General features: G+C 34.7%; 1 protein-coding gene and 1 pseudogene across 2 annotated transcripts in view; both read right to left on the bottom strand.

Moving 5' to 3' along the window:
- Usp47 (ubiquitin specific peptidase 47) overlaps window positions 1–26,186 on the bottom strand; it is an 88,170-nt gene that overhangs the window by 20,348 nt on the left and 41,636 nt on the right. For both annotated transcript variants that reach the window (XM_048361188.1, XM_048361189.1), the window contains 11 exons: window positions 25,951–26,100; window positions 16,153–16,248; window positions 15,916–16,068; window positions 12,946–13,113; window positions 11,954–12,085; window positions 10,659–10,735; window positions 9,752–9,807; window positions 6,571–6,683; window positions 5,743–5,847; window positions 3,718–3,925; window positions 815–930 (listed from right to left, as the gene is read on the bottom strand). In XM_048361188.1, coding sequence (XP_048217145.1) covers window positions 815–930; window positions 3,718–3,925; window positions 5,743–5,847; window positions 6,571–6,683; window positions 9,752–9,807; window positions 10,659–10,735; window positions 11,954–12,085; window positions 12,946–13,113; window positions 15,916–16,068; window positions 16,153–16,248; window positions 25,951–26,100 — 1,374 coding nt within the window. The remainder of the gene's footprint in view (window positions 1–814; window positions 931–3,717; window positions 3,926–5,742; window positions 5,848–6,570; window positions 6,684–9,751; window positions 9,808–10,658; window positions 10,736–11,953; window positions 12,086–12,945; window positions 13,114–15,915; window positions 16,069–16,152; window positions 16,249–25,950; window positions 26,101–26,186) is intronic.
- LOC125362836 lies at window positions 4,399–4,499 on the bottom strand (annotated as a pseudogene).

Genomic DNA, 26,186 nt, shown 5'->3' with positions numbered 1-26,186 from the left:
TTTCGGCAGCTTCATCATTCTTCACTCCTGACTCACCCTTAAGGCTTCTACAATGCCAGTCTATCTAGTGTCACTGGATTTACTATTCTGTACCACACATCTGATCATACCATTACTGAACTTGAGAAAACAAAACTATACTCCGTGGAAGTGGTACTGTGGCTCAAAGTAGTACAGTAGTAGCCTTAAACAAAAGAGCTCAGGGACAGCACCTAGGCCGCATGAAGTTCAAGCCCCATGATCAACAAAAAAATATATAAATTAAAAAAAATAAGGGGGCTGGGAATATGGCCTAGTGGCAAGAGTGCTTGCCTTGTATACAGGAAGCCCGGGTTTCAATTACTCAGCACCACATATATAGAAAAAGCCAGAAGTGGTGCTGTGGCTCAAGTGGCAGAGTAGTAGCTCTGAGCAAAAAAGAAGCCAGGGACAGTGTTCTGGCCCTGAGTTCAAGCCCAGGACTGGCCAAAATAAATAAATAAAATAAATAAGCTCAGCTCAAAAAAAAATTTTTTTTTTAAATATCTACTTTGTATTTCTGCACCAAAAAAAAAAAATCCAATTTTTGTGTTTAGCATTTAAAGACTTACTGGAAACAAACAGATGTGATCCAGCTAAAGCTAACTCAATGTCCTATGTATTGCCCTCACCAATTGTAATCTCCATGTTTTGTTCAACCTATTTCTTCTACTTAGGTGTCCTTCTATCCTACTATGGGTTGTGTCATAACTATTGCCTTCTTAGGGTAGAGCCAATTAAATCTTAATTAAAACGTCCACACAGTATCTCATACATAGCAGACCTTCAAACTTACCTTTGAAATCAGTTGTTTGAACTCAGAAACTGTTTGATTTAAATAAGCCCGGACAGTTATAGGAGCATCTACAGTCTCTGCCTTCAGATCAACAGCATGAACTTTCACCATCACTTCTATCACATTAGAAGACATAAAAATATAAACAGAAGTTATTTTTTTTTTTTTTTTTTTGTATTTTGGCCAGTCCTGGGGCTTGGACTCAGGGCCTGAGCACTGTCCCTGGCTTCCTTTTTGCTCAAGGCTAGCACTCTGCCACTTGAGCCACAGCGCCACTTCCGGCTGTTTTCTGTATATGTGGTGCTGGGGAATCGAACCCAGGGCCTCATGTATACGAGGCAAGCTCTCTCGCCACTAGGCCATATCCCCAGCCCCAGAGGTTATTTTTAAAATGTGAGCTTTACATTCTTCATATTTTAAAAATGACAAAGACATTACTTTCTAATTTTTCAATATGATCAGTGTGTATTATATATATTAACATGTTATGAACTAAGCTGTAATTTATCACAATACAAGCAAATATAGACATGAGAATGGATAAAAATTTCTCCTAGATCTTAAAAAAATGCAAATAGTAACCTTCATTAAGCATTACTTTTGATGTATGCAGTACAGATTACAAAAAATACAGTATTTTTTCTCCTTCTAAAATCTTATTCACTGTGAAATTTATGAAGCATATTAAAAATATAAGTCCAGGGCTGGGGATATGGCCTAGTGGCAAGAGTGTTTGCCTTGTATACCTGAGGCCCTGGGTTCAATTCCCCAGCACCACATATGGAGAAAATGGCCAGAAGTGGCGCTGTGGCTCAAGTGGCAGAGTGCTAGCCTTGAGCAAAAAGAAGCCAGGAACAGTGCTCAGGCTCTGAGTCCAAGGCCCAGGACTGGCCAAAATAAATAAATAAAAAAATAAAAATATAAGTCCAAAAACTTCTTGTTTTTTTTGGCTAAGATCAAGCATAAAATACAAATTCAAACCTATAAATATAGACCAAAACCACTACACTAAGTAAACATTAAGCAAATACTAGAGGATATATATAATCCAAATTGCTTTCAAACAGCCTTCACCAAAGGATTTTGCACATAATCCTGGGGCTTGAACTCAGGGCCTGAGCACTGTCCCTGGCTTTTTTGCTCAAGGCTAGCACTCTGCCACTTGAGCCACAGTGAGACTTCTGGCTTTTTTCTATATATGTGGTGCTGAGGAATTGAACCCAGGGCTTCATGTATGTGAGACAAGCACTCTACCACTCGGCCATATTCCCAGCCTTGCCAATTTTGTTTCTTAAAAAAGAAATAACCAAACAATCTTCAAGCACTGTATTTTTCATCCTTCTTGTATTCATTGAACGTCCATCTCAGTTTTCCTCTTATCTTATTAACCTAAATGACAATATTCTAAGATCTTTTTTTTTTTTTTTTTTGGCCAGTCCTGGGCCTCGGACTCAGGGCCTAAGCACTGTCCCTGGCTTCTTCTTGCTCAAGGCTAGCACTCTGCCACTTGAGCCACAGTGCCACTTCTGGCCATTTTCTGTATATGTGGTGCTGGGGAATCGAACCCAGGGCCTCATGTATACAAGGCAAGCATTCTTGCAACTAGGCCATATTCCCAGCCCCCTAAGATCTTGATACTTAATGAAATTGTTGATATCTTATAACCCATAGCCACATTTAGAAGTTTTTCAAGGCTTTATTGCAGATTTAATACTGTGCTTTGATATATATATATATGTACAATACACACACACACATTTTTTTCTCCCTCCTATCTGTCCCTCAGGAGACTCTAATGAAAAGAGCAGGGTCTGCCAGGTGCCAGTGACTCATGCCTTTAATCCTAGCTACTAAGAGGTTGAAATCTGAGGATCACAGTTTGAAGCAATACTGGACAGTTCAGTCTATAACTCTCATTTCCACTTAACCAGCAAAACAGCCCAAAGTGGAGCTGTGGCAGAGCACTGACCTTGAGCAAGAAAGCACAGGGACTGTGTCCAAGCCCCAGAATGGGCACAGAAACAAAAAACAAAACAAATAAAAACCAAAGAGCAGGGTCTGACTAAAACAAGCAGTGTAGGTTTTCAGAAATAAATTTTCCCATGGAAAAGGCAGGCCAGTTCCTTGGAAGAGTGTTATATTTAATGTTCTTTGGAAAGAGGATCATTCATGAAATAAGGAGAGCTGAAAATTAGAGAACTGAAATCTGAGTTCTGATTTATCACTGACGCAAGGAACTTAAAGTCAATGTACAACAGAAAAAAATTGTGAAATCATTTAAAGATTTGGATTTGTCTTCTATTAATTACAATTTACATAAGATTAGTAGAATACTCTGGATATGAGAAAGATCCTATAACTGACTCTAAAGATTATTCTTGGGAAACTAGGCACTTTGCTTTTCTATGTCAATTTTTTTTTTAAAGCTTCAAATGTACTAAAAGTCAATGGCACACTCACCAAAGTTTCTGGGACTATAGAAGTAGTGGATGGAGAAATTTAAAACACTGACAATGGTATAAATGACCCATTTCAGAAATCCTGAAAAGCAGATTATACTTTATGGAAATATGCTTTGATTTCAAGGGGGAGGGGATACAGATGATCCTCCCATCAGTTGGTAACTCTAGGTATTTACAGAATTATTCAGCACTGAATGAGTTAATACTATGTACTGGAGAAGAAATAGCCTCAAGACTATGAGCTAGAAATGATGTTCTACATTAAACAGCTCTTTGAAAATAATCTAGAACTTAACCACAAGCTTATTGCCATCTCCTAATATGTCAGAATGATCTACATTTTAGGAACATAGCAGACCTGAATTACGTTTCTATTAACAAAACATTTTCTTGTTAAAATTTTAAGTCTACTGCAACTCAAAATAGCATATAATTGCTTACCTCCAGGTTTGTAAGACTGAAAAACTTGATCAGGCTTTCTTGTCTCTAACAGAAGATCAAACATGTATGTTGACTTGACTCCACCTAGGAGAAGTCCCATTGGGGTATCTTCTTCTCCTTCATATGATCGTTCCAGATAATCATGGAACTCATCATACTTAACAAGGCGACAACAATCCAAAGGTATTACTTCTTCTAAATCCATCATCTATAAGAAAACAATCCCCCCAGCAAGAGGAAAATAAGCATATAGTGTTTTAGTCTAATAACTCTACCAATAGGTCCAAATAAACAATAAACTGTTTATATCAAAGACATCAGTTATGAAAACAAATGTCTATTATCCTTCACATCATACAAATTATGTATTAACACACGTGTGTATATGTGTATATATACAGATATACATTTTTGAACAATTTGAACACTGGTACTGTTTTAACCTGTAATCCTAGCTACTCCAAAAGCTGAGATGTGAGGATTAAGGTTCAAAGCTAGCTCAAGCAAAAAAATCTATGAGTCTCTATCTATCTTGGATCTCTAATTAACTAGCAGAAAGCCAGAAGTGGAGGTGTGGCTCAAATGGTAGAATGGAAAAGCCAAGAACAGTGCAAGGCTCTAAATTCAAATCTTAGTACCAGCACACACAAAAAATTATCTAGAAAAACTAGCTATTTCTTTAAAAATGTAGAACACTTCACAAATTTGCACAGCATCCTTTTGCAGGGACCATGCTAATCTTCCTGTCTTCTCATATTAGTATATGTCCTGCAGAAGCAAGCAATGAAATTAGCATTTTAAGTAACAATATGGTTCTTATTTAATGTGATTTTGGTGTAAGCTGTGCTGGAACACATTGTCAAACAGTATCAATTTCTATTTACAATTCTGTTACAACAGATATATATATATATACACACATATATAGTTGTTATAGTTATATATAAAATGATATAGCATGCATTTTTCTCAAGGTAATGACAATTTAATCTTGATCAAATTATGCTAATTTTTATATGGAAAGGGGGAAAAATTTGTCAAATTAATGTAAATTTGTCAGTGACACTTAACATGATCTAGTAAAAGTGCTTGTCTTAAGTTGGTTGCTGGTGGCTTACACATATAATCCTAGCTACTAAAGAGCCTGAGATCTGAGGATAGCTGTTCACAGCCAACCCAGGCAGACAAGTCCACGAGGCTCATATCTCCAATAAAAATGACTAAAAAGCCAGAAGTAGAGCTGTGCTCCAGTGGTATGGTGCCATCCTAGAGTGAAAGAAGATCAGCGATAATGCCCAGGCCTGAGTTCAAACCTTAGGACCAGCACCCAGGGAAAAAAAAGGAGTGCTTATCTTTACACTTCCCTTTCCAACCCAATCAAGAATTTGCCATTATCCTTACAATGAAACAAAATTTATTCACAGAAAGTCTCTAGTTTCATTTTACCCTACTCTTTCCATTCATTATATATTATGTGCACTTGTATTCCTTGTTTCTTGAATACGCTCAAAATTTCCTTATGTTTATGTTTTATGCTTACTATTCTCTACTTAGAATATTCTTCCTTTACTTTTTCAATTGCTGTCTCATTATCATGGGTAGTCTCATAATAAATTATCTCAGTATACTACTGTGCTTTATAGAAGCTAAATAATAAAACAATCGCAAATTATTTTGCGATTTTGTGCATTTTTTTGTTTTTTTCCAAAGGAGTATACACTTCACAAGCATCATGTCTTCTTTCCGCTATCCCTAATGCTTCTTATTGTAGGCAGATAGCTACTTAACAAATGGGAAAAAAATTATTGTTTTTAACACTAATTCTGGTATCTAAAAAGTTTAACTGGTTTTTAGGAAGAAGATAATCACCTTAAAATTAACTAAGTATGTCCCAAAGGGCAGTAAGAAAGATATGAATAAATTGGCTATTAAATTACTGCAAGTATTACATTAACTACAATAAAACTGGTGACCGTAATAAATAAGCTGTCAATAGTGAAAGGCTAACAGTGCATTTAAACATACCTTATAAGCTATTTCTACTGCTTCCTTTAATGTTTTATCCTTGTGAACCTCCAATTTATTTTCCATCATTACTTGCTTCACAGGATGCAAACAGAATAATTTTATCTAAAAAATGTAAGATATTACCATTAACTTAACAGGTCAAGAGTCAAGGCTTAATTCTTCTATAGAGAACATTTTTTCCTGTCAAAATAATGTAATTTAATGAAACATAAAACAATTTTATATTCTTTAAGTATATTATTTTTAAGTATTTGTACAAAGGAATTAACATTCAACACAGCAGTTTATGAATACAATCTTCCTTTTTTGTCTTTATCAATACTTGATGTGTCTAAGTTCTCATATCTTAAGGAAGATTAAAAATGCTAACAACTTTACACTGCTTTGCAAGTATATACCATAATTTGTATAATAACATATTTGGGTTGTTTCTAATATTTCTCTAGTTTGGAAATAGTTACTAAGATTTTATAACATCTGTGATTATCCATTAGCATATTTCTATGAGAGATTACATAAAACAATATGAATTTGCTTAGAACGTAACAATTTTTATTCAGAAAGCTTTTTTTTTTCAAATAACCCTGTTTTAATATGATATGAGTAGGCTCCTTCTAAAGCCCCCTAGCATTGAGTACATCCAGTACATATAAGTGGGTTTCTATATATAAAATCTGATAAAATTTACCTTGCTAGCATAATCACACGAATTATCATCATGGCATAACTGTCTACAGAATAATCCAATAAGGTAGAAGAAATAAGAGCTGCAGCTAAGCAAACTTATAACAGTACTTTTCAACCAAAAGTAACATGGAATCTAACCTTGCATGTATTACGCTCAATTTCCCGTTGCCTCTTTTCTTGTTCTTCCAATTCTCTTTCTCTCTGCACCAAGTTTTTTATATGTTCTGGATATTCATCCACTTCTAGAAATTCTATGTATAACAAATATAGGATCAGACAGTGTTTCTCAACTTGAACTCCCTTTATTTTTCAAGTTCTACATGTTTTAATTGAAATGTATTTCAATTCTATTCTTCTCTCAACTTGGAACATGAGCTTCTTCCAGGCCATGGAAAAGAAGTATTGATAATAAAACTACAGTAAGGACTCACATCTTTAAAGGCTATATATTTCTCCAAATTGGTTTCTAACTTCAAGAGAGCTCAAGATAATTTACAACAAAAAGCTCCCATGAACTAAAAAATTAAAACCATTTTTAAAACTTCAATTTTATAATGAACAGTGAGGGCTGGGAATGTGGCTTAGTGGTAGAGTGCTTGCCTGGCATGCACAAAGCCCTGGGTTTGATTCCTCAGCACCACATAAACAAAAAAGGCCAGAAGTGACGCTGTGTCTCATGTGGTAGAGTACAAGCCTTGAGCAAAAAGAAGTCAGAGACAGTGCTCAGGCCCTGAGTTCAAGCCCCAGGACTGGCAAAATAAATGAATGAATGAATCAACAATGAACATCAACAATGAACACTGCTGTAACCTTGGGCAAGTTGACTTTTCCAGATTTAAGTTTGTTTAGCAAATTAACAGTTAACATAATTACTGCTCGGAATACAATAAAAATTGATAAATATTATTGATGCTGCTGCCACTATGACAAATATCATACTACAAATAATGGTTTGTTACTATTTTCTGATAGTGTTAATTTTCCCTTTTTTGTTTTTTGTTTTTTTTTTGTTAAAAGTACTTCTTTAGCTGCCTTCTAACCAAAGAAGGTAGAGTGGCAAAACTGATAACTTAGCTGGGTGCTAGCAACTAAAGCCTAAAAATCCTAGCTACTCAGAAGGCTGAGATCTGAGGATCACAGCAGGAAGCCAGCCAAGGGAGGAAAATCTGTGAGATTCTATATCCAATTAAAATCACAGAAAAAGCCAGAAGTGGCACTGTGGCTCAAGTGGTAGAGTGCCAGTCTTTAGCAAAAGAAGCTCAGTGACAGAGCCCAGGCCCAAAGTTCAAGTCTCAGGACTGGCAAAAAAAAAAAAAAGAAAAAAAAAAAAAAGAAGACCTGACAACTTTTATCTGTTATATTCTCTTCATATATATCCTTAAGACTAATTTGCATAAAAATTGATTATCATTTCTGAGTCTACTTTTGAAGAAAAAGCTAAAAGAAAACTTTAAAAATAAGATCTGGCTTTAATCTGTAAAAATTGTAGGATCTACATAAGCGTTTTCTTAAAGATCATAAATTCACAGGTTAAAAAGGTAATGTGAGATTATAATACTGTTCAACAAAACTAAAGACTATCTGGAATTAAAAAAGGAGACTAATCAGTATCAAAAGTATCTTGTCTCTGGAGGTAAGAATGCACGGTTTCTAGAAATAAGCTCTAATAAAATTCCATGCTAACAGTGGTAGTACAATATGCCTGTAATCACCCAGCTAAAAAAGATTCCCTATCATATCACAGAGTGCCCTCTGGTGCTTCATTATAAAAGCAGAGTTGAGGAAGTAAAAAAAGGAGGGCATGAATTACTGAACTACTGAAAGCCTGGCTAGATAGAGAGCACATTGATTACAATTCTGGTTCTGCCCCTAAATAGCTATCATCAGGGACAAATTACTCTTTGTTTATTTAATGGTTATTTTTCCTCTTACTTTACTAATTTTATGTATTACCAAGGAATTGAACCTAGGGCCTCATGCATGCTAGACAAGCACTTGACCACTAAGCCACATTCCCTGTCCACAAGTTACTCTTCATGATTCATTAGTTGTGTTCTTAAATCGCTGTTCTGAAATGCTTTATTATAGTTTTGTTTTTTTTTCAGAAAGGTCTACAGTAAATCACTAAACGGTTATCACAGGACAAAATGTAGTGACTTATTTTGGTTAAAAGACAAGTAAACTCTAAGCATTGTAGTAGCTGAATCTGTGTTCACAAGAATGTGAGTAAAAACATTGTAATAGCGGCTGGGAATGTGGCTTGGCGGTAGAGTGCTTGCCTAGCATGCACGAAGCCCTGGGTTCAATTCCTCGGCACCACATAAACAGAAGAAGCTATAAGTGGTGCTGTGGCTCAAGTGGTAGAGTGCTAACCTTGAGCAAAAAAGGAAGCCAGGGAAAGTGCTCAGGCCCTGAGTTCAAACTCCAAGACTGGCACACACACAAAAAAGTATGTGTAGAGGTACAGGAAAAGACAGGAAAATTACCAATAATAATAATAATAATAATTATTATTATAAAAAGGTTAAAAAAAACCATTAGAATGGTTAGAACATAATCAACAAGAGAATGACAACTTTTATGCAAAATAAATGTACTGAAATTAAAGATAACTAATTTTTAATTATGAAAATGAGATATAAGCAAACACATCACATATGTCTGTATTATATAGACACACCCTATCCTATGTACAACAGTATATAATCAGAGTTAGCAAGAAAAAACTATAAATACAAAAAAAATTAGGAAGACAAACATTTTATAATCGAGATCATTTCTGGAATTCTTAATAAAATTAAATTTTAATGAAGGATGCATAGTAGATTTATACTAACATATTTGATTTTGAATCAAATAAGAACCTTAGCTTTAGTTCTTAAAAATTGTTTCAATAGTGTGTCAGGCTATCTAGAGACCTGCATGTTGGGTTCAATAAACTTAGGTAACATCTTCAAGCAATCACTATATCTGAGATTTCCAAAATACCAGATATAATATTAAAAATGTCTAAAATATTATTTCATTGTTTATTTACAACTCTACCTAATTAAACTATTATTTCTATTTTGCAGATCTGGAAAGACTTAGAAAGGTTAAATAACTTGCTATAGGACAATTGTTACACAGGACTGGTCTAATTGAGCAACTTTTTTAAAGCTCTTTTTTGAATCAGTATTATCTTGTAAGTTTTTAAAATATTAATTCTTCCAGGCATTAAAAAATCTTAATTGTTCTATCACTGAAAAGTGATTATCTGGGCTTATAAGAAATTAATTTATAATACAGCTTATAATCAAGTAACTGTAGGTTAACATACTTGCATTTCGTGTTGGATCCTTCAGTCTATATATCAGCATATATGCATTTGTAGAGCTAGTAGAAATATAAAAAGTAGATTGTAAGGATTCCATTTCCAAGCATGAAATATTTACTTAAAATTGTAGGATTTTTTTTTCCTTTCAATCAGAAAGTCCTGCCATGGTTCACTGATACATTGAAATTTAAAACATACCAGCCAGAAAGTAAAATCAACGTTTAAAAAATGCAAAGTTATGAAAACATTTCAGAGCTATCCTTGGTAACAGCAAAGATTCCTACACAAGTGTGTACCACAATGACAACAATGGTTAAATCAGACAGTCTGGCCCTCTCTAGAAAGGGCCAGAGAGAAAGATTTCTGGTTCTATAAACTGGATGGTTTGTACTGCTCAATTATGTTGATATGATGCTGTCAATATAGATTTATACATATACATGCGTGGATGTGTGTTTCTATGTATGTAAATAACTGTCAGTTTTCCAGCAAAACTTTATTTCCAAAATTTGAAGATGAACTATATTGGGATGTAGTTTGCAAACCTCTGGGGTAAACTGTTGAAGATAAAGTAAAAAAAAGGAAAGAAGAAAAAAAGGAAAATAAAAAAGGAATAAGAACAAGAAGCCAGACTTGGGTGGCTCATGCCTATACTCCTAGCTACTCAGGAGGATAAAAATTGAGGATTGAGGTTCAAAACTAGTAGTTATCTCCAATTAACTAGCAAAAAGCTGAAAGTGGAAGTGTGGCTCAAGTGGTAGTGTGCTATCCTTGAGCAAAAAAAAAAAAAATCTAAGTAAGAGTGTGAGGACTTGAGTTCAAGCCCTATTACAGGTATAAAAAACAAACAAACCAAAAAAGCCATAATTAATTCTAATTTAGGAACACTAGAAATCAGGAAATTACTTACCTTGCAAAAGCACTGGAATAATATCCTCTGCTTCCTGATGATCCACCATGTGTCTTCTTAATGTCCTCTTGTGTTATCTAAAAGGTTGTTATATACCATTATGTTAATGTCAATGTGTAACCCATTTTTTCATTTTGAATATTTATACTCCATTTATTAAAATTGCAAATTCAAACACCAACTTCTTTCTGGAGTCCTTAAATTCAATTATTTTTTTTGCTAAATCTAGCAACTTTAGCAATCACTGTTAAAGCACTTTTTTTACAACCTAGTAAATTAAATCACTTAAATGTTTTAAACTGCACTTATAAATTTAATGTATTCTGTTTTCTTTTCAACTACTTAAATTGTCTAACAAATAGACTTGCCCATGCACTTAATATTGGTAAATCTCATAAATTAAATTATAAATATAGTAGATCTTAATTCTTCTGCACAGTATAATATGATTTACAAATTCAGAAAAAAATATCACTACTGTGATACAATTGCAATTTAAAAAATTATCCTATTATGCAATTTTCAACTTGAATAATTTCATCCATTTTAAACTCCCATAAACAATATAAATGACATATTTAAAATACTAATAGTAAAACAAAATACTAATAGTTAAAATTAGAATCTTTTCGATGTAAAGAAAATTAAGATATTCTGAGACTGGTTGGCTTATTTGTCTGTTACTCTAAAGTTCCCTGGGAGTAAATGATATTTTCATCTATTAAGAGGTAGGAAATGTTGTAGTCCAATTTTTTAATCTCAAGAGTTAAATTCTATATAACAGATATCAAGTCATAAAATTTACATAATCTCTGGATGCTTAGTAGCCATTCAGTTTTACTGTGGCTAATCACATATCAAATATGAAGTCTGGAGAAACATCAATTATCTCCCTTGGAAACATTCAGTAAGCCAAAAGAAAACAGAACAAATAACTAAAAAGCAGGAAATTTACTGAACATCAAAGGTTGATTTGATATCAGATTTGGAAAGCATCATTAGACAGATTTTTTTGGCCAGTCTTGGGGCTTGGACTCAGAGCCTGAGCACTGTCTCTGGCTTCTTTTTGCTCAAAGCTAGCACTCTACTTCTTGAGCCACAGAGCCACTTCTGGCTTTTTCTGTTTATGTGGTGCTGAGGAATTGAACCCAGGGCTTTGTGCATGCTAGGCAAGCACTTCACTGCTAAGCCACATTCCCAGTCCCATTAGACAGATATTCCCATTTTAAACAAACCCTGTTAACTGTTCTTACTCCTATTTTTCAGAGCAATAATCTTAAAAGACACTTCCTTACCCTGCTGACATGTTGATCATTGAAGCTGTACCATTGATCATCATTAAATGACTTTATACAGGCATAATAATGACCACCAGCAGCACTCCCCGAATGAACCATAACAGAGAAGAGCTCATAGATCAAGGAATTCTAAGAGGGAAAAGGAGAAGGCATTCAAAAGAGAGGAAAATCGCAAACCTTTATTTAAATATTAACACATATGAGAAATAACATGATAATTGTCATCTATTTATTACAGACCAACTTTCTCCTTAGATTTAAAACGGAAAGTTACCAAAAAAAAAACACCCCAATTTTATTATATGTTGTAAGTTTCATGTGTACATTCCTTCATACAGGTCTATTCTAATATACACAGTCAAGGTTAAGAAATCAAGTTTTTTTTATAAATTAAAATAAGATTCAAGTTTTATCACAAAACAGCCAAGGGGGAGCTGGGAATATGGCCTAGTGGCAGAGTGCTTGCCTCGTATGCATGAAGCCCTGGGTTCAATTACTCAGCACCACATATATAGAAAAAGCCAGAAGTAGCACTGTGGCTCAAGTGGTAGAGTGCTAGCCTTGAGCAAAAAGAAGCCAGGGAGAGTGCTCAGGCCCTGAGTTCAGTCCCCAGGACTGGCCCTCCCCCCCCCCCAAAAAAAGTTGCCCCAATTATACTACAGTTATAGTTCACTTTCCTATAAATTGATGTTCCCACCTGTAAGGACTTTTTCCTAAAGTATAATAATGACACATTCTCATACTCATGTGCATGGAATGGAAACACAGCTATCTTTAAGATGTCATCTTTTTCAAAAAGACTTTTTTTTAAGAGAACTTTATCATTACAACAGCTGTAGAATTACAAAGAAGCTCAGAAATTACTCTTTCTTTTAATTAAGAAATAACAACGGTTAGTTCACTAGTACAACATTTGCCGATTAGCATGAAAAAGGCCCTGGATTAAATTCCCAGCCCCAAAACCAAAAAGCATAAACTATAAAAGTTACCTTTTCAAGTCCAGGTTTAGAAATCTTTTCTGTTGCACTATTGCTCTCAAGGCAGATTCCTTCATCTACACCATCATCATTGGAAAAATCATTGCTCATCTGATCACTGTGACAACTACCTTCATTTTCAGCTCCACTATCCGTGCAACTTTCAGTCTGAGGAGATTTCTTAATAAAATATCATTATTTAAAAATTATAAGCAAAACAAAGGAAAATATATTAATCATAACTACCTACATCCTCTAACATTTTCATATAACTTGACATGATTTTTATTATTTCACTTTAAGTAAATTTATTTTTTGTCCAAGTTATACCTTAAGCAAAGTAAGTAAAAATAGTATTTAAAAAATATATGCTATGTCTTTACAATTCTAACATAATGCAATTGATTCTGAATTTTATCAAACCCTACATTTATTATTACAGAGTGATAATAATTTGTTTTAGCAAAAATCTATTATAGCAGAGAGCCTACAGGCCAAAGAGTTTCTTCTAGTCCAAAACTGTAATAGAATAACATCTCTCTCTTTTCTTGGACAAGAAAGTCCAGTTTCCATCACAATATTAGGTGTTAGAAAAGCAAGACATATCTAATCTGAATAAATTTTTATGATAGTGTACAAGAAGCAAAAATATGTTTCTATGCTTATGATTTTAAAGTCACATTCACACAATTTTGAAGAATTCTACATCTTAGGAATCCACCTTTCCTGCAAGACCTAACTACATGTTTTTATTACTTAGGTTAAGAACTGTTTAAGATGCAAGTTCTTGGGCTGGGAATATGGCCTAATGGTAAAGTGCTCGCCTCGTATACATGAAGCCCTGGGTTTGATTCCTCAGCACCACATATATAGAAAAAGCCAGAAGTAGCACTGTGGCTCAAGTAGAGTGCTAGCCTTGAGCAAAAAGAAGCCAGGGACAGTGCTCAGGCCCTGAGTTCAAGCCCCAGGACTGGCAAGAAAAAAAAAAAACAACAAGATGCAAGGTCTTGATGTATATATAGCATTATTATTAGGTTCTAATAAATTACTGAATCAATCAAATAATAAGCCTTTTTTGTCAAGAACTTTGTTGTAGGAACTATATATGCATTGTCTAGTATATCATTCAACCCTCAGAGAACTGGCTTACAAAAGAAACAAATTTAAGGTGAATACCAACTTCTCACTACTACATCCAAAGGAATCATGCTGAAATCCCAACCAAGCCAAAGTTATCTTTTCTCCTGAGGAGGCCTACCACTTCCTTATAAAACCGGCAAAGCTTTGTTTCTAGGTATTCTTCCCTGGGAAATCTTCTCTTTATAACAAATATATTAGACATATACAGAAGACCAAATATTCATGTTCGTCTATTTTTGATTAGGAAGTCTACAAAACTTTTTATTTCCTTTGAAAGTTTGTTATACTTTGATGTGCTGGGAATAAGGCCTAGTGGTAAAGTGCTCGCCTTGAAAGTATATTATACTTTGGATAGATTTCCTAACTTAAGCACAAGCATTGGGGGATGGGAATATGGCTTAGTGGCAAGAGTGCCTGCCTCCTAGAGGTGAAACCCTGGGTTCGATTCCCCAGCACCACATATATAGAAAATGGCCAGAAGTGGCACTGTGGCTCAAGAGGTAGAGGGCTAGCCTTGAGCAAAAAGAAGCCAGGGACAGTGCTCAGGCCCTGAGTCCAAGGCCCAGGACTGGCAAAAAAAAAAAAAAGCAAAAAAAACCAAAGCACAAGCATTAATTAATTTTGTTTTTTGGTAATGGGGCTTGAACTCTGGGCCTGGGCACTGTCCCTGGATTCCTCCAGCTCTAAGCTAGAGCTCTACCACTGAGCCATAGTGCCACTTTAGTTTTTCTAGTGGTTAACTGGAGATGAGTCTCACAGACTTGATCCTCAGATCTCAGCCTTCTGAGTAGCTTGACTTACAGGCATGAGCCACCAGCTTTCAAAGCCATCAGCTTTAAATGAAATCTTTTAAAATGTTGTCTGGCCAGCTAAACAGACAGTGAACATCTACTTTAAGTCATCTTTTTACAACAGTCATAGAAGAACAGTTATTATCCTTATTCACAGACAAGGAAAATAAAGCTTAGAAAAGTATCCAGGATCAATAAGAAAAACAAGAATTTGAACCTACATATATATAGATCGAAAACATGTGCTCTTTTTGACACACTGTTTCTTGGTGCTTATCAATATTAACTAAAACTTGATAATGATTTATGAGCTTCTGAGATGATATTTTAATAATTTATAATGAATTCCAATCAGAAAAGAAAGCTTTATAGTAGACTTGGGAATAGTAGTACTTTTTACTCTCTGTTAAACAAGGCTAGAGTAATCAGACCATTCTGGAACATTAATGAGTAGGAAGAAATAGGTGAGCACTATATTTGTCTTAGAAAGTCCCATGGTGAAACACTGTAAAGTTTCAAATTAAAATAAAATCTAACCAAAAAATAAAAACAGCTAAGCACCTCACATTTTGTCTTTCTACCTAAAAGTTAGTAAACCTTAGTGACTAACTAAAGTATTTTAATCCTTGAAAAAGGTACTTAAATAGAAGAAATTAGGTCCATGCTACATTTGTTTGTTGTCGATTCATTTATGTTTTTTGTTCCATGTTTAGTATGTAACAAAAATACAAGTACATCCAACAAGTAGACTTGTTAGTTTCAATAACTAAAATTATGAAAGATTACCACTCAAATTCAAGAAAGAATTCCAAGGAGAGAACCTATATTTATCTTCTGAAAGACTATAGTAAGTTACTCTGACTAAAAAAAGAATATTTGAGATATAATCTATGGTGGTCAAGTAAAGCTTTATCAAAGGTTAAAGCTTTTTATTTTTTAACAGAACTCAGCATTAGAAAATATGAAAGAAAAGGAAAAGCTTCTAAATGGCATCAATCTGGTTAAATTGGGTAATAAAAATATTTTATAACAAGAAAAATGTAGTATTTACCTCATCTTCAACATCAATAAATGTACTCATATCTAGCTCCTCAGGAAATGTCATTCGATCATTCAATTTAATCCTGTGCATGGTTGTATAATCAAAATCAAACCGTTTCAACTGTAAAGTCAGTAAATAAGGAAAATGCAAAAACCGAAGGCCCTAAAAAAAACAAAATGGGTAGAGTGGATTCTTTTGAATACTGAATATTATCTTAATAAAGTATTAATTTTACATAACACCTACCTTTCGAGCATCACACTTCTTCTTACACCGTTCACAAAAATACTGATTTGGGCCATCTAGAATCTCTGGCTGAATAAATGCATGTAATGCTTCTTCCTAGTTAGAAAAAGAATAACTATCAGTAAAAAAGTGCTTAAAGAAAACCCCACAAAACAACACTAGCCATAAGCAAAATGGTTGGAAAATTAGGACCTTGAAATGCATCGATAAAAAAAAAATTAACAGCAAAATAATTTTATTGCTTTAAAAATTAAATTATTAATTAAAATTAAATTTAAATTTAATTAAATTAAAATTTTAGTTTCATTCTACGTGAATGTTGTTTTGCTTACTGCTGTAGATCACATTCATTTCTACCCATTTTTTTTTTTTTTGGCCAGTCCTGGGGCTTGGGCTCAGGGCTTGAGCACTGTCCCTGGCTTCTTTTTGCTCAAGGCTAGCATTCTACCACCTGAGCTAAGCACCACTTCTGGCTTTTGCTGTTTGTGTAGTGCTGAGGAATCGAACCCAAGGCTTCATACATGCTAGGCAAGCTCTCTACCACTAAGACACATTCCCAGCTCTTCTACCTAATTTTTATTGACAATACATTGTGGTGTTGGGCTAAAAAAAAAATTGGTCTTTACAATGAAAAGTAATTCCATACTTCTTAGAGAAATGCATTTATATTTGTCATGTCAATCTTTACAAAAGGTTCTTTAAAACTATACAGAAATAACATTGATCTCTGAAAAATTCACAATGATTGAAAATTACACAAATCACTAGGTGCCAGTGGTTTATGCTTATGATCCTAGTTACTCAGGAGGCTATGGTTTGAGGATTGTGGTTCAAAAAGCCAGGAGAGGGGTGGCTCAGTAGTGAAGTGTCAGCCTTGAGCAAAGTTCAGGGAGAGCACCCAGATTCTGAGTTCAAGTCCCAAGGACCAGCGCATTCCTGCATAGACAGACAGACAGACACACACACACACACACACACACACACACACACACACACACACACACACCCCACGTAAGTATTCTTCCTTAATTACTATAGTCAGATTAAAATAAGATTAAAACCACTGTGTAACATCACTCTATGAACTACTAGACTATTCACTTCATAGAATCATGTGATTTTTCTATGTACATGGCCTTAAGACAGAAACAAGAATATGCAGTATAATAATATTTAAAAATCAGTGAATATAAAATTAGCATATAATCACTGGCTGTTCATAAAGCACTGAAAAAATGGTTAGTACAATGTAATAGGATTGGATGCATAATCCCACATTTCATCCATTCATTCCTTTCCTCAAACATGGTCCAAACAGTACTACTGGTTATATTTATTACATATAAAGAAAAAAAATGGAATCACTAGGATAAAGTATCTTCATCTATTTACAAAGGACAAATTATTCTTCAAAAGATAAAGATTTGGGCTGGGGATATAGCCTAGTGGCAAGAGTGCCTGCCTCGGATACACGAGGCCCTAGGTTCGATTCCCCAGCACCACATATACAGAAAACGGCCAGAAGCGGCGCTGTGGCTCAAGTGGCAGAGTGCTAGCCTTGAGCGGGAAGAAGCCAGGGACAGTGCTCAGGCCCTGAGTCCAAGGCCCAGGACTGGCCAAAAAAAAAAAAAAAAAAAGATAAAGATTTATCAGACATAATAATAGTTGCACAACTATTGGCAAGGCTTTTTCCACATACTATTTGGAGCAAGATAAAAACCTCAGGAGATATCCAAAGGCTAAAAGTTCATTGCATTTCCCATTGTGATCTCATACCATGGAGAGGCATCAAGAAATGGGGAGGAGGTTAGCAGAGTTGTTTTTACAAGATAGAGTACTTTACTGGAGATCTTAAGAAAGGCACACTTAAAAATTTTCTGTCTAATGCACATTTTTAAGTTAAAAAAAGAGGCAAATTATGTAAATACAAAACAGTGAAAAAGGCTTTTGTAAGACTGTTGCCAAATCTGATAAGGCTATCTAAATAGAATGAATGTGAACCAGTAAAACAGTATCTAAAAGAGAGGTAAGAGATAGTGACAAAATTTATTAACTTAAATTCTATTTTACTGAACTAAGATATTTTGGTTTCTACCTTACAGTTCATAATAAGAGTAACTTTTTAAAAAGCTAAGAACAGCGGGTGCCGGTGGCTCATGTCTATAAATCAAGCTACTCAGAAGGCTGAGATCTGAGGATCACGGTTGGAAGGCAGCCAGGGAAGGAAAGTCTATGAGACTCTAATCTCCAATAAACCAACAGAAAACTAGAAGTGACCACTATGGTTCAAAGTGGTAGAGTGCTAGCTAGCATTTGAGTAAAGAGCTCAGGGATAGCATTCAGGCCTTGAGTTCAGGCCCACAATGGACCAAAAGAAAAAAAAAGCTAAAAATTTGGGCTAAGTTAAAAAACAGATTACTCTGAAGTACCTTATTCTTTTTCTTATTTTGGTATTCCTGAGTCTTGAGCTCAGGGCCTGAGCACTGGCCTTTGGTGCTTTTTGCTCAAGGCTAGCACTCTACCACTTGAGCCACAGTGCCACTTCTGGCCTTTTCTATATGTGGTGCTGAGGTATTTCCAGGCTTGAAGTAAGTACTTTTTCTTAAAGTCACCATCCTTTTTTTCATTAATATTTGCTACCTTTGCTTAATTACCTGGATCCTGGAATTATGTTGTTGGATTTTTTTTTTCTCTGAACCCTTTCTATGTTCATGTCACAATACTTGAAATACTTCAGCACACTCTTTTTTTTTTTCTTCACATAAAAGTATTGTCATAGGGCTGGGAATATGGCCTAGTGGTAAAGTGCTCACCTCGTATCATGAAGCCCTGGGTTTGATTCCTCAGCACCACATATATAGAAAAAAGCCGCAAGTGGTGCTGTGGCTCAAGAGGTAGAGTGATAGCTTTGAGCAAAATGAAGCCAGGGACAGTGCTCAGGCCCTGAGTCCACGCCCCAGGACTGGCAACAAAAACAAAACAAATTAAAAAGAAATTATTGTCATAAAACAGGGCATTTTAATATTGATAATGTACTTTCATCAGTTCATATTTAAGGTCTGTCAATATTACTTCACTATCCCTTTTCTGTTTTTACCTCCATCTAATACAGAATCTAACTTAGACATAGATTGTATTTGGTTGCCTGTCTCTAAAAGACTTCTGTAATTTGCAATAGTTCCAAAACCTTTCACGACACTGATACTTTTCTGAAGAACAGAGACCAGCTATTTTATATTTTGCACTTTTGTATGATGTCCTTCATTTTCAGAGTCATTATGCATATATATATATATATATATATATATATATATATGCTAGATTACTACACAAAAAAACAATGTGCCCTCCTAAGGGCATTAAGTCAGAGGCCATGAGATCCTTCATTTCACTAATAGGAACTTGGCCTAAGAATGTAGTGTTCAGTTTTTCTACCCTAAAGTTCTTATTTTTCCCTAGCAGCCCATAAGCAATTTGTAAGAAAATACTTGAGAGGTCAAGCAAAAATCCCGAGCTTTATCAAGTTTTCTACTCTTGATTCTAGCATTCACTAACAGATTTTTTTTCGAAACAACTTTCATTGTTTATGAGTCAACTTGGAAAATCTCTTTGATTAGGCAAGGTAAGCCATTCATACTTAAAAAGACAGATATGTTGGGGTTTCTATCAGTCACTACTATATAATGTGTGTATATTTATCATGTTTCTTCAGTTTTTTAAGTTGTTTTGGTATTTAGCAACTGTAAAATTTAGCAATTTTGTTCTAGTAGTTACTTAACATTTATACTTTCATTATTGCCTTTAATCCCTTTTATTTCCTCACCCCTTTAATCTTAAGCTTTAGCAACTGATCTGCAAATTTTATGCATTTTCTCCTCATAGCAGTGTGATCTTGTACTTTTGCTTTCTCTCCTCTACCTCCTCACTTCTAAAAGTCTAATGATGTATAACATTTAATTCTATATTACCAATGTTCCCACCCTGGTCATATTTACTTGGCAATTTTCCAATTTAATATATTAAGTACTAACAGTCCTTTGGTTTAAGCTCATCGGTTAACAAACTCAGAGGCTCATAAATGAGCTCTTGAATATTCAAATTTGATTTTTTTTATGCCATCTTAACTGAAGAAAAACTTTCCTGTATATCAAATTCCTGCTGGTACTTTCTTTCCTTGAGTTTCTTAAAATTGCTACTCTTTTGCTATGGTTTGCCCTTCAAACTATTGCCTAATTTATTTATTTATTTATTGCCTTAACTTGCTAAAATGGTTCAGATTTCATTATTCTAGATCACTTTTCCTCCAAAAAGTAGACTTAACACTTTATTTTGTCCCAAAGTTTTCCTAGATTAGCTTAACCATTAGTTTTGTTGCACATTTTCCCTCTTACTACACTCCAATAATATTGATGCTCCTTTGCAGTTCTCAATACTTTTTTGAAATCCTCTTTGCTTCATCTTATTTTCACTTGATGCCTCTCAAATTTTTATTCTTCCTATTCTTTCTTTAGTATTTTATAATGAAGTCTTTGTTCCTGAGGTATTTCCTTTTACTGAGATTGGTGAATTCTCATTGTATTTCCTTTTTCTGTTTTTGACTCATTTCTCTCAGATTTTGGATATTAGGTTTTGTTTCACTGTTTTAAAAAGTGCAAATCTGAATATGGTTTGTTCTCCACAAAACTAAGGTTAGACTTAATCTTCATTGTGAGGGATTAGAAGCTTCACTGTTTATGATCTTTACAAAGTTTACAAAGTGAGACTTCAGGAGGTGATTAGAATTAGATAGGGTCATCAGGTGGATCTCACATGACAGAATAATGATGGATTTGTAAGAGCCAGGCACATATGCTTGCCATCTGTTATGAGATACCTGTTATCAGCTCAGGACACTGCTAGCAAGGCTATCACCAGATGCAGCTTCTCAACCTTGCACTACAATGGTGAATAAAATAAACCATTCCTCTTTCTAACCTACCTAGTCTCTTATAGTGTTATTAGCAAAAGAAAAAGGACCAAGAAAGAATATTTAATTCAGTCTGTACTACTGTGTTACAGAAGTCTATGTTGCAATTATTATCCTTAATTTTTCTTATTGTAGGGGCCTCTTACTGAAATGTTTTAATATGGATTTTCCATGTTCTTCTTACATTGGTATCGAAGTATTAAAGTTTGATCCCTAACCCCTGGGTCATGCTGTGTACAGCACTGTTGTGTTTAAGAGGACACTTTCTGGCCCTTAATGTTTCCCTTTCTTATTAGTGTCCTCACTTGTCCAAGTATGTACATTATCTTTATAAATTTATCAGTAAAAATTGATAAATTCCTATGGAAGGTCACTTCATGTGTTCCTTTTACAGTTGTAATCCCACCTTTCCATTTTTCTCTGACCTCCACCAAATTTGATAACCCTAGTAATATTCCTGTGCTACCATTCTTCAATGTTGTCATATAAAAGGTTACATAAATGAGATAGAAATCTTTTGGGATTAGCTATTGTCATTCGGCATAAGTCCTTGTAGATTCATACAAAATATTATATATTGATAATTTATATCTTAGTCTTTTTTATACACACTGTAGTTTTTAAAACCATTTTACTTGCTAAAACAAATGTGATTCACTTTAATTTTCGAATATTAAAAATAAAGATGAGACCAACATTCATATATGGGTTTTATGTTAATAAATTTTTATTCCTTTTGGAGAAAAATCAAGAGTAAAATTGCTGGTACTGATAATTTAATTTTAAAAAAGATTGTCTAGGGGCTAGGAAAATAGCTTAGTGGTAGAATGCTTGCCTAGCATACACAAAGTCTTGGATTCAATTCATTACCAAATAAACAGAAAAGGCTGGAAATGGTGCTGTGGCTCAAAGTGGCAGGGTGGTAGCCTTGAGCAAAAGAAGCTCAGGGACAGTGCCAAAGCTCTGAGTTTAAGACCCAGGAATGGCAAAAAAAAAAAATAATAATAATAATAATAAAAAAGGAGATTCGTATTATTCACTATAAAAATTATCAATTATACTGGAAATCATAAAGATTATAACATGGTAAACAAAATTAGGTATCAATTTCATGCATATTTTAACTTTAAATATTACTCTCAAATTTATTTGACCACAGATAAATAACCACAAATATTTTATATTTCAGATTAAAGTTTATAAAAAGTACTAATTTTTACAGAACCTCATGTGTCTGAAATTAAGTTAATTAAGTCAGGTTAACCTGACTATAAATGTATCAGTAATATTATGGGTCACTGGACAGAACATACTATGAACAATATATAGTCATCAATATACTCATATATGTTTATTTCTATGTGTATCAAGACAAAAGCACTAAACCTTACTAATAAAGGTTGGAAAATAAAATATAATTTTAGCCTGATTAAAATTAAGACCAAATTTTAAGAAGCAATTTTATAATGTTCCTTTTTAACTTGACATTAAAATCCATACTTGTATCAAATTCTTTTTAAAACTAAAATTAACAAAACACACATGGAAACCAGTATTTGTGTGTGAGAAAGGTTTTGAATTCAGAAAATTGTAAGAAGTCATTTACCTCTAAAGTTACTACTGAAAACAGTATCCTGCTTAGAAACCCTCTCTTGGGTAGTTTTTACCTGTTGTATTTTCCCATATGAAATTCCAGGAAAGTTAAGAAAGTTTTAAGTTCCCATCTGCAAGCCCTAACAGTGCATACTGTTATAAACCTACTCACATGCTACTTCATACTTCAACTCCCACAGCTTCCCCAGTTCCCTGTATAACAATGGAGAATGCTACCTATGGAGAATTCAATTGAAAAATATTATTGCTCGTTTCTCCAAAAGTATCTGCTAAATCATTCCATTGTTGTGTCTATAACATGTTGGAGAAAATGACAGTAAATCAGCAGGTAAATAAAAAAATGATATGAAGAATAAGCTAGGTAATATATTAAGATCCTAATATAATAGTTTGATTAAAACTAGCCTCCTCAACTTTCAATTAACATATACAAAAATAAAGTAAGTAAAAAAATCCTTAATTACAAATACTTTAGACTAGGCTATATTAAATTACAGGTTCACATCTGTAATTCTAGCTACAAAGGAGGCTGAGATCTGAGGATTACACTTGAATCAACTCGCTAAATGCCTAGACTGAAGTTGCTGCTCAGCCCTGGGTAAAAAAGCAGAGAGCACAAGATCCTGAGGTCAAGCCCCAGCCCCAGCATCAAAACAAAACAAAACAAAACAAAACAGAATCTTTTCTTTTTTTTTTCTTATTTTATTTTTTGTTTCATACGTTAGGCCATGGGTACATTTCTTGTACTACTTGTTACCTCCTCCCTCACTCCCCCCTCCCCCTTTCCCTCTCCCTCCATGAGTTGTTCAGTTGGTCTAGAATCTTTTCTTATATAACCATAAGCCCTCTGCATATCACCTTTACGATAACATAAAATACTAGTTTTAAAAATCCTCTTTCATAGACAAGGTAGAAAAGTCAGTCACTCTATCATTTGAGAATACCCAACTTTTCTCTAGTATATTTTGCTAGAGAAACATCAATATTTAAAAATAAGTCATTAAAAGACAGATGCCGGGCTGGGGATATAGCCTAGTGGCAAGAGTGCCTGCCTCGGATACACGAGGCCCTAGGTTCGATTCCCCAGCACCACATATACAGAAAACGGCCATAAGCGGTGCTGTGGCTCAAGTGGCAGAGTGCTAGCCTTGAGCAAAAAGCCAGGGACAGTGCTCAGGCCCTGAGTCCAAGCCCCAGGACTGGCAAAAAAAAAAAAAAGACAGATGCCAGCTAATTATAGGCTAATACCTATTAATTCTAGCTACTCAGGAGGTTGAGATAAGAAGGTCAAGGTTTAAAGCCAGCCCAGGCAGACAAATCAAAGAGACTCTAATCTCCAAATAAACAACAAAAAGTTAGAAGTAGAGGTGTGACCCAAGTGGCAGAGGATCAAGTAGTTCTAATTATGAACAAAAAAGTGAAGTGAGACTGCCAGGTCTTGAGTTCAAGCTCCAGTACTGACAAAAAAAGAAAGGCAAATGTTAATTTTTCAGTGTGTCATTTCTCCCTCACACTTCAAAAATTAAGCAAAATAGCATTTAAAAAATAAAACAAGGTAATCAAAAATAAAATTAGATTCCCAAATCAAGAACAATTGAATATATCCAGAACTGCAGTTCACAAAGGACACTAATAAATACTAATATATTTTTCAAATACATTCAACAAACTGAAAAATCATGGTTGCAAGAAGATCTGATATCACAATAACTAAGAAAGGCTTTTTATTTCCATGCTTATTTTAAATTCCCTGCAATTGGGTCCGGGAATATGGCCTAGTGGTAAAGTGCTCGCCTCATATACATGAAGCCCTGGGTTCGATTCCTCAGCACCACATATATAGAAAAGGCCAGAAGTGGCGCTGTGGCTCAAGTGGCAAAGTGTTAGCCTGGAGCAAAAAGAAACCAGTGACAGTGTTCAGGCCCTGAGTTCAAGCCCCACGGCTGGCAAAATACAAAACAAAACAATAAATTCCCAGCAATTCCAAAACTGCTTGGTGTTTTATTATTTCCTGACACCATAAAGAACAGGAGAAAAAGGCTGAAGGAACTAATTATTTTATAGGGCAAAAGATTAAATTATACTAGTAGCACTATTTTAGAAGAAAAAAATAGTATAGCTTTAAAATAACTAATTTTAGCTAAGAGCCACCATTAGCTTGTTACATGTAAATATGGACCCAAAATAAAAACATGATGAAATTCTATTTTTTAAAGATGCTTTATTTGGCTTTGAAAGCTTCCCCTGGCATGTAATAAGTTCAAATAAATATTTCTTTTTTTTTTTTTGCCAGTCCTGGGCTTGGACTCAGGGCCTGAGCACTGTCCCTGGCTTCTTTTTGCTCAAGGCTAGCACTCTGGCACTTGAGCCACAGTGCCACTTCTGGCCGTTTTCTATATATGTGGTGCTGGGGAATCGAACTCAGGGCTTCATGTATGTGAGGCAAGCACTCTTGCCACTAGGCCATATTCCCAGTCCTCAAATAAATATTTCTGAACACTATTCTTAAATATCTCCAAGTGGATACTCAGTATGTGAATAGTTCTGAGTTTTCAAATTGTTCTTGAGAAATTTATTTTTGTTTTGTTTGAGACAGGTGTCACCATGTAGTCCTGGTGGGCTTAAAACTCAGTCCTCTGGCCTCAGCTTCGAGGGTGCAGGGATTATAGGTATGTACTACTATACATAGCATCAATGTTTTAAAGTTAAATACTTAGAATAGGTATGCTCTTCTAAAAAACAAAACCAAAAACATAAGAAATGTCTGTCATTAAAGAAAATAACCTGGATTATTTAAGAAAGTAGTATTGACACTGGGTGTTCCTTCCCACCACACAGCTTGAAGTGGAGCTATGGCTCAAGTAGCAGAGTGCTAGCCTGGCACACAAAAGCTCAGGGACAGTGCACATGTGCTCATGTGCACACTCAGGTAGCATTTATAGGACAGATTACTTACACGTGAAATCACCTAAGGATGTATCGATGTATCAGAAAGAATAAAATGCTAAGCCATGAGGAAGTACATTTGTATTCACTTTCCTGACTATGTGAGCTATTAGGGCTCACTGAGGGGTCAAAAATCTTCTAGATCCTGCTAGGATAAATTCAGCAACAACAACCCAAGACCTAGAATGATACTTACCACGTAAGAGATTTATACCACTGTGCTATTATATATTGTTTAAGATTACACAAACAGTCAACTTAAAAGTACATACCACACTAGCAAATGCTTGACTAGAGCCATAAGGTCGGATGACCAATGGGATGTCAAGATAGGTGTCGATTCTCCAGCCCTCATATCCACATTCCAGACATCTCACATAGTCCTTTAGTTTGCCTTGATACAGTTCATTTATGAGATCAGCCTAAAAATAAGAACATTCATTATGATTTTGTTTTTCATAAGGTAATTTTTAAGATATGCAAAAAGGGAATTCATACTGATTTAAAG

This window comes from Perognathus longimembris, chromosome 13, assembly GCF_023159225.1.
Source record: "Perognathus longimembris pacificus isolate PPM17 chromosome 13, ASM2315922v1, whole genome shotgun sequence".
Classification (NCBI taxonomy): Eukaryota; Metazoa; Chordata; class Mammalia; order Rodentia; family Heteromyidae; genus Perognathus; species Perognathus longimembris.
Note: the sequence above shows the minus strand (reverse complement) of the source record. Positions and strands in the feature narration are given on the sequence as shown.